At 33.8% G+C, this 12,642-nt stretch overlaps 1 protein-coding gene across 6 annotated transcripts in view; it reads left to right on the plus strand.

The window, feature by feature from the left end:
- Positions 1–12,642, plus strand: part of CNOT2 (CCR4-NOT transcription complex subunit 2) — a 116,644-nt gene that overhangs the window by 86,162 nt on the left and 17,840 nt on the right. For 5 of the 6 annotated variants that reach the window (XM_077913812.1, XM_077913815.1, XM_077913814.1 and 2 more), the window contains 4 exons: positions 6,120–6,267; positions 7,003–7,185; positions 9,465–9,544; positions 12,426–12,551. In XM_077913812.1, the coding sequence (XP_077769938.1) occupies positions 6,120–6,267; positions 7,003–7,185; positions 9,465–9,544; positions 12,426–12,551 (537 nt within the window). Of the gene's footprint in view, positions 1–4,202; positions 4,288–6,119; positions 6,268–7,002; positions 7,186–9,464; positions 9,545–12,425; positions 12,552–12,642 lie in introns of those variants that run through there. The other variant, XM_077913816.1, reaches the window with a different exon arrangement.

Here is a 12,642-nt window from a genome sequence, read left to right on the forward strand (position 1 = left end):
TTTTTTTAATCCTTTCTGCATAAGCATGTTTCACATTCACCCTACCCAGCCCTGAGAAGCTGATAATTATTATGTATTTACTGTGTGTCAGGTGCTATTTTAAGTACTTTATATAAATCAACTCATTGAATCGTCACATCTACCCCAAGAGAGAGAAGTGTGCCTATCTTAATGGCCAAGGTTTTAAGGGATTAAGTAATAGAGCCAGGATTACATTACTTAGTAAGTGTAGTTATGATAACAAGAGTTGAGAACAGAAGTTTCTTTGAATCCTGAATGCTACATTATTACTTACTGAATGTCATGACCCTAGAGGACCATTAGCACATAGTAGAAACAACAAATGTTAAAGCTACAGATTTCAAGGGTCTACTGACCAGAGCATTTTGGTAGTATTTAGTTAGCTACCTCTACCATGAATGAAGTATTATTCCAAGAGCTAAGAGAATGGCAGATAACAGAGATCTTGTTTTCATGGAGCTTACATTTTCAAGGAGAAAGAATAATCATGCAGCTAACTAAGTAAATCATATAATTCTAGTAAGTACTATAAAAATTAAGTCAGATTAAAGAATGAGTAGATGGGATTACTACTTTACATGGAATAGACAGGCTATCTCTGAGGAAGTTCTATTTGAATGGAAACCTGAGGTTGAGAAAGGGAGATCTTTGGAAGGATCTGAGGGAGAGCTTTTTAGGTACAGACAACAGCAAATGCACAAGTGCTTACTCATGAGAATAAGAAAGAACCTAGTGTTGAAGGATGAGTGAGAGGGCTAGTATAATGAACAAAGGTAGAAGGTTGATGGAGTACCAGATGTCAAATCATGGAGTCTTGTAAAGATTTGGTAAAGAATTTCAACTTATTCTAAGTTTAATTGGAAAGGATTTTAAGATACAGTTTTATTTTTAAAAGATCACTTTGCTCTGTAGTAAATGGACTGGGTGGGGAGGGACAAATGATATGAAAGACAAGGCTATGGCTACAGTAGCCCAGGCAAAAAAAAAATAGGATGACTTGGAGTAGGAGTAGAGGTGTTTAGAAGTGGTCAGATTAGGATATTTTGGAGACAGAACTAATATGATTTGGTGACATAGGATGTGAAAGAGAGAGACCCAGGATTTCTAAGGTTTGAGACCTGCATTACTTGGGGAATGGGTGCCACGAATCTATAATGGAAACTTAGGTTGAAGAGGAGTACAAAGTACACTTCGGAGCTTCACATGGATGTTCCATAGGTAGAGTGCCAGTTGCTGTAAAGATCCAGCCAAACATTGTCTCTCCGCTGGTGCTAACATAATAGCAGCTTTTCATAGTTGAGGATGTTGAAGCCCATTAACTCCAGCCCAATAACTCCATCCATCCGTGTTTCTTTCTTGTCTACATCCTTAATACCCCAAAGCAAACCCACTCCTCCTCTAGGCAGATCACTTGTCGTCATTTTCATACATCTTGGTGTTTTCTCATCGTAAACTGTTAGAATATTTTTACCTTCCTAACTCATCACCACCATCAAATACCTGAACTAGGTCTCTTTCATTATTTAATTCATGTACTGTTCTCCAGGAAACATTTTCTGATTCCAAATCCATTTTGCTTTCACGTCTGAGTTAGCAGTCCCTCCCATATACATCAAAGCACACTATACATGTACTGCATGTAAACACCTGGATCGTGACTTTAAAAGAAAAAAAAGATGCTCTTCTGTATTTCTATAGGATGAAGGAAAGGAAAAGTATTCTAGGTGGAGAGGGGGATATGAATAAAAGAACAGGGACAGATTTAGAGGACCAGGGAAAGAAGGAAGATTGTAAGTAAAATATGTGGTATGTAAAAAGAGTTTATAATGGAGTGAGTAGAATATTAATTAAGAATAGAAGAGTTACATGTCAGTTTTATCTCAATAAAGTTGGGGGCTAAAAAAAACAAAGATTAGAAGCACAATCCTGAAAGATTTTTAAAAGACTAAATGGTGATTGGATTTCATAGGACAGTGGTTCTGTACTCTTGACTGTACTCCTAAAAACAGCCAGGGAGCTTTCAAATCCCACTGGCCATGCGTTGCCTCGATTCAGACCAAGTGACAATTTCTGGGCATGGAATGTAGACATTAACGTTCCATAGGTGATACAAGTTTGCAACTACTGTAAGAAGTGGAAAGTGATTGGTTGAAAAAGGATGAGTGTAAGAGTTAAGAAATTATATTATTTTTATTCTTCATTGTGATTTTTGGTAAGTAACTTAATTCCTAATGTTCTTTATCTGTAACTTAGTTGGATGATCTCTGGAGACTCTTCTCTCTAAAATCCTTTGATTTATTTTATTTATTTATTCATGAGAGAGAGAGAGAGAGAGAGAGAGGCAGAGACAGAGACACAGGCAGAGGGAGAAGCAGGCTCCATGCAGGGAACCCTACGTGGGACTCGATCCCGGGTCTCCAGGATCAGGCCCTGGGCCGAAGGTGGCGCTAAACTGCTGAGCCACCAGGGCTGCCCAGATCCTTTGATTTTTAAGGAAGGAACATACTTAACAAAATAATATTACACAAAAGATTGAGCAGCTAAGTGCAGGGCAGATTGGAGGTAAGAAGATGTGAGGACAAGTTGGAGGTTCGAAGGTGGTTATTCTTCATCAGTGTGGGCAGAACAGTGAGTTAGTTCCTAGGAGAAGCTAGTTGCTTTGGAAGGGAGGACGCTTGAAGCTCTTTTGCATCAATTAGGGATTTTCCACCTTTTCCTTAAGAAAGATTTCAAAAGACTCATTTAAGTGTGAGTATTCAAGGATTTGGTTGCTGTGATTGGAGTTTTTTCCTCTATAATTTGTATTGTTATTTTGTTTTTAGCAAAAGATTGAATAAAGGATGGCATATCTTGCCATAAGATATGTAAGGGAGGTGTGGTGCTATTAATCAGTTTGTGCAGTGGGAATAATTCATGGAAACATTTGTTAGATCATATTCCTTTGAATTTCTGAAAATTGGTCAGTTCATTCTCTGTTTGGTGCCCTGCCAGGTAGGAATCTACTTGGAGTATGTTCATATAACTAGTTTGTCAAATTGGAAGAAAAATTTGATTCAGAGCTATAACTTTTTAAGCTGCTTCTTAACTTTTTAAAATTTATTCCTCATTTATAATACTTTTTACCTGTTGTAGTTATTTTATGCCAAAATTTTTAGTGAATTTTTTTCTTTTGGCCTGCACATCATCTTGGTATCGTATTTTGAAGATTTTCTGTGATTGTTTCTAAATATATTACTAAAAGAGTAAAGTTCTCTCTCTTTTTGATTATATCCAGTTACAATTATTTAACTCAAGTAACTCAAATTTAATGATTATTGTATTTTATTTCCTAAAAATAAAATCTTCATGTTTCTATTCAGTGATATTCTTTATTTTTTAATTTTTTAATATTCTTTATGTTTTAAAAGAATTCAATTTTTAATTGAATTTGAAATAGGTTGATTATTAAGGTATTCAAAACCTGATGATCCTATTTGCAATTAATACATTCCTCTCTTCTTTTTTTTCATATCTACCTAGTTCAACAAAATGCAACTCAGACTGTTTGAATTAGCTGTTTTGTGAAATCAAGAGTGTTGAAGGAAAAATAAAAGTAAACACTAATCTTTCAGTTTTTTCATACTGTCTTCCTCCATTCTCAGCCCTACAAATTAACTCATGTGCCAATTTCTAATTGTCTAAATAAACCATACACATTCTTATTTCCATCTCCAAGTTTTTTGCTAATGTTCAGATAATCTTGAAGATATTTCTGAAGTTACAAATTTTCATAATACAGCATAGAATATTATGTATATGAAGGATTGAAGTAAACGAATCTCAGTCTTTTGTAAGGCATATTATTAGAAAACAGCCAAAAGGTACTAGATTTTTTTAAGTGTATGTTTATTTATAGTGATAAAGGTATAAGAGAGTGAAAAAGTAAAATTAAAAAAAAAAACTTGCATAGGTATAGAGGAAAGAGGGAAAAAGAAAATGCAGGGAAAAAACTGAGAGGGAGGTTTAGAAAATATTTGAGAAGTAAATATTTTTAAAAAGAAACCACGAGAAAACATAAAATAGATAAGAGGTGTTACAAATTGGTAAACACTCACATGGGGTGTTCACTTAGTGTTATATTGGGCTTCTCCCATAGGGCTGCTATGAAGAATACTAGGAGTTAAGAGATCTAAATTCTAGTCTTGGTTCTTTGTATCACCTTGGAGAAGTCCGTTAACTCATCTGAGGTTCAGATTCCTCATCTGTAAAATGCGAACATTGGACTAGGTGATCTTTAGGGTCCCTTTTGGCTCTAAAATTCTGTATTTCTTGGTGGTCAATAATTGTGTGAAACACATTCCTGTGGTTAATTTGCAGCTGTCTCTGACTTTAGGACAGCATTATTTGGGGAGAAGGATGTAAACTCCCTGAGGGTAGGAGCCTTTTCTACCTTGTTCACTGCTGTATCCCCAGCAGCTAGCGCAGTACTTGGCACATAGTAGGCACTCAATAAATGTTTGTTGAATGCAAGATATGAAAAGTATCACTTTGATGGTTCACTGTGGGAGCATCTTACAAGAAAACTAGTGGCTTAAGAGAAGTAAAAGACTGATTTCTTCTGAAGAAATTTTATATGGCTAATTTTTAATCATCTTTTTCCTTATTTTGTCCCGATTCAGAAAAAATATCTGCTGCCAGTGATAATACGGTCATAAAACTTGGAGGGATCAAACATAAATATGGTGAACTAAACCAACATATAATGTAGGCCCTTTAGTTCCCTCCATGTTACGTAAAGAAATGTAGAAGTAACCTCTGGTCCTCATGGAATCTGACTGAAAAGAGTACACCTAGTACACAGAATAGTGTAACTATATTGAGTTGGATTTATTGGCTTCATTCAGTTGAGAAGCAAAGTTAGGCTATAGCTGAGTTCTGTGGCTGGCAGATTCCAGTGGAATCTTTGTGATCCACTGTTATCATTAGGTTAGTTATTACATTGTTATGCCAAAGGTACTTGAAGTAAAACATTCAGAACATATATACACTCCAGTTTTTTGGAGGTCATAGTTTCAAAATACTCAGGTCCTTGAAATTCTTGCTCCTGAAATTAGAACAAAAAGGGAAGAAAAGAGTCACTTTAAATCCCTAGCACTAAAGTAATCTATGTATTCATTAGCTCTCCGTCTTACCACTTTTATTTAACTTCCAGTTCAGAATAGGTTTAGTTGACTGGTAGGCCATTTCACAGCTGACTAGAAACAGCACCAAAAAGTGTGGGTCAGGAAATGGAGGCATCCATAGGCAGATACGATAACTGGTGACAACTGGACATCCTTACTCTGAGGGATGGAAGGGGGATATATCATATTAATAAAAGTTAGGAAATATGTCATACATTTTTGAAATAAGTTTATCCCAATTTTTTAAAATGTCTTGTTTCTGAATGGTGAAACTTCAGTAGTCTGTAAAATATACCTGTTTTGGAACACATTCATCCTCTTGCATCTGGCCCTAGGAGTACTAGATAAATAGAAGGTCATTGTACTTTGAAAACTTAAATGTTTTAAATTCTTGCCTCTTACAGTTTTATCAGCTTGAGTTTTTTTTTTAACAGTTACACTTTATGTTGGGTTTGTAAAAATTGTAATGTTTAGAAGTATGTGTGTATAAATAGAGATTTCTAAATGCATTTAAAAGGATCATATAAAAATTAAAGCTACTTCAAAGTGGGGTTAAATGTGTACCTCAGTTATGATTTAAAACATAAGAACACAAGATTGCAAATTTCTTAAAGCCATATTTGTATAAAGTGTTTTCATTGAAACATAAACCATCTGATTTGTTAAAACCATTGGCAGACATAGTTTATCGTAGAATAGAAATATGAACAGAAGTTAGAAATATGAAGGCAAAAATCCATTCATAATACTAAATTTCAGATTAGAACATTTTTGTTAAATTTGTCCATTTGAAGTGAATTGAATATATCCATTAAAAATTTGCATATTATATTATGTTAGGTCATTTTAAAATGTTTTAAATTGCCACTCCAGAAGATGGATAACAATTTCATTCCTGATGGCAATGAATTTCCTTCTTCTGAATTTTTTTAATAGGTGCACTAGGCCTTCCAATGAGGGGGATGAGCAACAATACCCCTCAGTTAAATCGCAGCTTATCACAAGGCACTCAGTTACCGAGCCACGTCACGCCAACAACAGGGGTACCAACAATGTCACTTCACACGCCTCCATCTCCAAGCAGGTATTTATTGATGGACCAGAATATTTCTCAAAATGTATCTTTGTAGAGTAAGCAAACGTATTAGTTTTTTAAAAGGTAACTAATTATTTCATTTTTCTGGTTCAGTGCCTTTCACTGAGGAAAAGAAAGTTAATACCCTATGCTCATTTTATTTCATTGCAAACTGATAAGAATAGTGTAAGATGTTTTTATCGTGCATCTAGCATACTGGTTGTCAGCTGGGTGGATATCAGGGATTAATCACCACCTGGGGAGCTTTTTCAGAAGCCAGCTCTTCCTCAAAAGAGGTTGTGCAATTTAAAATCATTCCTCAGGTGATTATGATTATTGCTCCCTCAACACACATCCATTGCTCTAGTGAGTAAAATAAAACAAAATTACATAGGTGATGCATATTAGTATGAAGAAGGTAGAATGACATACATTTGGAATGAACTTACTTTAAATAAATGTGTGAAACACATTTGATTATTTTATATCCTGGTCACACCATTAGTTTTCTCATCTTAAATACCACCTTATCTTAGTTCTGCTGTAATGTACTCAATTTCTTGTTGGTTTGTTTGATTTTTCAAAGAGCTAGAATGACTAGACAAAAGAATTAAATTAATGAAAATTAGCAGTGTAATTTGAAAGTATATTTGAGGTGCTGGGGTTAGGCCAATTGATTATTTACAGAGAATTTTAATGAGTGATTGTAGAGAGCTTATTTAGTATAATGGACTTCTTTTTCAGGGGTATTTTGCCTATGAATCCTAGGAATATGATGAACCACTCCCAGGTTGGTCAGGGCATTGGAATTCCTAGCAGGACAAATAGCATGAGCAGTTCAGGGTTAGGTAGCCCCAACAGAAGCTCGCCAAGCATAATATGTATGCCAAAGCAGCAGCCTTCTCGACAGCCTTTTACTGTGAACAGGTAAGATGTTTATTGATACTGTGTATAATTGTCTTTCTGGGTATTTTTAAATGTGCCTTTTCATATTCAACGTTCTGTTCTTGAGTCTTCTGTCTCATAAGTTTGTTTCATCATATTTTTATGACCAAAGATTCTCTTTCTGTTAAATTCTATAACTTTAACCTCCCCAAACTTAAAATTTTGACATGTTCTTTTGAAAACCAGTTTGATTTTGGAAAGCACATAAACGGTTTTTGTTGTTGTCAGAAAATTGTTCTTAAGTTGCCACCAGGCAAATTTTTGTTGATAAGGTCCTTCCTCTGTTAAAAGAGGCTGGCCAGACTAATGAACAGTACTTGGAATATGTTTGACTATTACTGCCTTGCTTCACTCTTTGGTTTAGTACCATTTCAACTGAAACTCAGTTTTGTGCTTTGGAGACTTACTGACCAAAGAATTTTTAAGACCACATCTACAATACTTGAAAATAGTATCACATCTGGGATTTAAAATCAGAAGATGAGCTCTTGTGCTTTTTCATTCCTTTTTGCACTGTCCATTTGTTCACTATGCAAGTGATAATGACAATATGAAGACCACTTGTCCATTTTATTAGGATTTTTAAGCTGCTCATATAATTTAATGAGAGTGGTGACTAAAAGGCTTTGTATCTTACAAAAACAGTGTTTAAAGTTCGCCAATTTTTTTTTAAATGGGGAATTGTATGAGGAAAAAGGATCTTGATCTATTTGCTATCATCTTACCCATTTAATTCACTTTCTTTTATCTACTACTTGTAAAATCTGGATTAAAAATAGATTATTAGCACATTTCCTGTTTGATCTTCATCCTATAAGCTCTAGTTCTTTTATTTAGATTTATGCATATTTCTCTTAATAATTTTACTGCTCTTAATTTTAAAAATAAATATTATTTGTAAAAGGTTATCAGAATTCATAGTACTTGATAGCTCTTCCTAATCATGTACTTCTTGGGCTTTATCACATCTTTTCTTAAAGTATTGTTCATTGATGTATATTTAAATTTTTGCCTTTCCATATTTTTTCACATTTTAATTGTTTTTTTTTTAAAAATACAGTGCCTGTAAATTGTCAATGAAACATGGGTCTCTAAAACCCTGTTTATTACTATTTTTTTCTTGTTTATTACCATTGATAAATTGTATTTGTTAGAGTGTTTTCATCCCTCAGTTTTTTCAATATATGAAGGTACTTATACCAACAATTCTAACATGCTATTAAACAAGTATTTTTAATGGCTTTCCTACTCTTCTCTAGAGTATTGTTTCACCAGCTCCATATTTTGTGAAAGTATTGTTTGGCCATGGTTAATTTTACAGTTAGACCAAAAAAAGAAAAAAAAAACCCATCATCTTCAAACAGTTTAACCCTACTCATAACACTGATACACTGTCTTTTATCAGATTATTTGATGTTAAAGATGCATACTTTCATTGTAGAATTTGCATTAACAGCTCTTTTGACATTCTTAATTACTTCTGGCCTTGCTTTAAGTTCAAACTTGTTTCTGTTCTCTCATGTTTAGCCTTGTGCAGAAAAGGGAGGCATTTGTAATTATTTACCAAGTACCAGTTGTGCTGCATTAATTTGGAATTGAGGGTATTATGGAGAGATTTGCTTTTTCTTTTAAGTAGCTGAAAGATAAACTATATTAGAATGACGTGTTTTTTAGAACACTAAATTCACCACGTAATTCAGGTAAACAAAACATTTATTGAGTGCCTGTTGTGTATCCTCCTGAACACTAAAGGCAGAGGATACAGAAATGACCATGATGCAGACCCTGTCCATGAGGAGTTTAGATTCTAGATGAGGAAGACTGTATGAAATAAGATCTTTTATGGAAAGTGTTAATGGCATACTTTATCAGTAATGGAAGGAAAACAGGTATTCAGGAATAATATTTATGCCATAAACTGCATGTTTTTAAGATTAGTTACTTCCACCAGTGTATCCAGTAAGTTGGTTTTCCAAGTACCTAAAATAGTACCCTTAATCTCTGTTTTCCTTAAGGCTTGTGGGTAAATTCTTTGCTTTTTGTTTTTTAAAATCATCTGTTTAAGACATTTTGGTTCTCAGTTCATGGAAGGACTTCAGGAGAGTTTTTAAATAAAGGTTAAACTCAGAAAAATAAAATTAGTATTTGTTTTTAAACATACTGTTGTTATATGAGGAGATCAAAAGTATACACTTTTGTTTTTCTTCACCTGAAAGTTAGTGTTCTTACTGTATATCTAAAATTATTTTCTATGTACCCAGTATGTCTGGATTTGGAATGAACAGGAATCAGGCATTTGGAATGAATAACTCCTTATCAAGTAACATTTTTAATGGAACAGGTAAGCTTATTCGGAGGTAGTACCCTATAAAAATATGATAGATCTTTGAAATATAAAGCAATTCAACATACTGGTCTTAAAATATTATAAGATTTTTCTGTTAAACTGGTAGAATTTAATTTAGTGAGAATTTGACAGGAATAGGGTTTAAATCAGTGAGTGAACAGTTGACAGATTTAAATACACTTTTTCACTGGACATGGTAATAGGATAGTGTTACAACTTTAGGACTGTTTCCTTAACACCCGGAGAAGGCCTAAACATTAACTTAGTCTGTGTTTATGCCTCAGAATCTCTTTTGCTTCAGGAGCTTTTCCTATCCTCAGTCCTGTCACTACAGTCTAAATTAGGCTGAGCGGGACAGCATTCTGGCTATAGAGACCCAGATTGAAGAAACTTTTATGATTATATTGGAGCATTTAACAGTTTTTCTTAATAATTTTAATAATACTAATTGTGGCATTTAACCCTTGGATTTTTTTAATCCAGTTTTATGTGTAAATTTTAATTACATAAAATTCTGATTTTGAATCCTATAGTCTGTTGGCTTATTTCTTTTATCAACTGCTTCAGAGAGAAGAGAACAAGAAGCTTTGTTTCTTTTCAGCTTCAGGTTTCACCCTCTTCCACTTTTGCCTCCAGACCCTTTCCAGAGAAAAAAAATAAAGGATGTTGTATGGTCATGGGAGCAAAAATGAATGTGATCGTTCAGAGAGAACTTTTTTTTTTTAAAGAAAATGGAAGGGAAAGAATGATCAGTGAAATGGAGCATATGTGGAAGCAGGAGACAGGATTTAGTAATGAAATGTCATTTGTGACTATGAGCTTGTAATTTTTAAGTGTTACATGTTTAGCAGCATAGATTAATCAAATTAGACTTTAAAATTCCAAATTTTAGCATTTAAAAATTATAGTTTTGTGTTCAAGATGTTAAAATGCTATAAAATACCATATTCCCATTGTCTGAAATGCACTTTTTTCATATTATCTCTGAAATCAAATTATGTATCATAGTTTTTAATTGGCAAGTTAATTTTTTTTTTTTTTGGTTAAATGGACCATTAAGTAACAATGTGTCTGACAGTGCCATCTTATATTCTGAATTATGCTTTCATACACTTCCATAAATGTTTAAATTATTTTTAAAATTGAGTTTTAACTAAATTTTAACTATTTTTAGGAAAATTGTTTCCAAGTCTTTACCTAAAAATATAATTTGGGAGGTTATTAACTAATTTTTAGGTTAAAACTATTCTCCGATAAGACAATTTTAAATCCCATCTTAGAGGACCTGAAGATGTGTATTAAAAGTTGATATATATTCAGAGTTTATAGTTTATTTATAACTGTAAATAATTCAGGAAAGATTACTTTCGTAACTTGAGACGCCGTATAAATTTCTGCTGTCTTTTTATTAGTAGTATCTTCTTTAAATTAAAAATTCATAAATTATAGTTGGTTTAGAAATAGTGGACATAATTTTATCTTTCACTCTTCATAATTTTAAATTGTAATCTGACTTTGAATGTTAAGAGTGTATTGTTTTACTATCACCAAAGTAATCTTGAGATAGTTTCTGAGATTCTTTGAATTATGGAACTGGGAGAAAAATAAAAAATTAACTAAAAGGCCAAATAAATTGGAAATGGTGTAAAACATTAACACATTATATAAAACAAAGATTAAAGAAAAGCTATAATGCAGGCCAAAACTAAGATAGAAAATTAAATTCTTCAAAAGTTAAGAATATAAGATTGTAAGAATAATAGAATAATAAGAATTGAGAAGAAATCCAGGGGATGATTAAAATAGGCAAAGTAGAGGGGCACCTGGCTGGCTCAGTTGGTAGAGCATGTGACTCTTCGATCTTAGGGTTGTGGGTTTGAGCCCTACATTGGGTGTAGCTATTAATAAAAAATAAAATCTTTAAAAAAATAAAATAGGCAAAGTAGAACTGTTGGATTAAATTTTAATTTTTAAATGGAAGCGAGCTGATTTTTCTCATTTATAAATGAACAGTAATTAACTTTATTCATTCAGTGTATATTTATTGAGCGCCTACTATGTAATAGGTAACATAAACTGGGCTTTGCATCATACTCCCATGCTTCCCAACTTGCCAGACATGGGAACCCTATCTACACCACCCTACTTATACTCCCTAACCACCACCACCACCACCACCACCACCACCACCACCACCACCGACACACACACACACACACACACACACACACACACACACACACATTTGTGTATGAGACAGGCCACAAGATTAGAAGTTCTTAGAGTTTCTGCTTCCACTGCCCTGTTTCAGATATGCTTCTGGTCATATGCAGGAGGCAAATGTTACCATCCTGTGTATAACTAAAGCTTCAAGCATCCAGATTCTACCTCTACTTTTGGATATAATGAAAAGAGCAGTTATACCACAACACTCTCTCGTTAGCTAACAAGCTGTAACTTCAGAGTGCCATCCTTCACAGGAGAAATAATGTACCACCTTACTCCTTGTCTGTCTTAAGTCTCTAGGATTTGAGATTTTTATTATGCTAGCTACATATTACTTTGCTGCATTATTCATGAAATTCTTTTGCATGAAATTAGTCCACAAGTGTTCGTTGTACACCTACACATACCTAGTACAGTGCTGTGCATTATTTAGGAAGAAGGTACTGTCATTTCAAATTATATTATGGTTGGTCTTTAATAATCTCTTTAATGTTTGTAGAATCTGGGTCCCTGGCTGGCTCAAGTCAGTAGAGATCAATTTATAGTCTTAATCTCTGGGTCATGAGTTCAAGCCCCATATTGGGCATAGAGATTATTTTAAATAAAATATTTGTAGAATCAATAACTAATGTTCTTTCTCATTATTTAGATGGAAGTGAAAACGTGACAGGGTTGGACCTTTCAGATTTTCCAGCATTAGCAGACCGAAACCGAAGGGAAGGAAGTGGTAACCCAACTCCATTAATAAACCCCTTGGCTGGAAGAGCTCCTTATGGTAATTAAGCTTTTTAACGATGGCTAATGGAAACTTTCCATTGCGCACACACACACACACACACACACACAAACACACACACATATATATG

The sequence above is a fragment of the Canis aureus genome, chromosome 11 (genome assembly GCF_053574225.1).
Source record: "Canis aureus isolate CA01 chromosome 11, VMU_Caureus_v.1.0, whole genome shotgun sequence".
In the NCBI taxonomy this organism is placed as follows: Eukaryota; Metazoa; Chordata; class Mammalia; order Carnivora; family Canidae; genus Canis; species Canis aureus.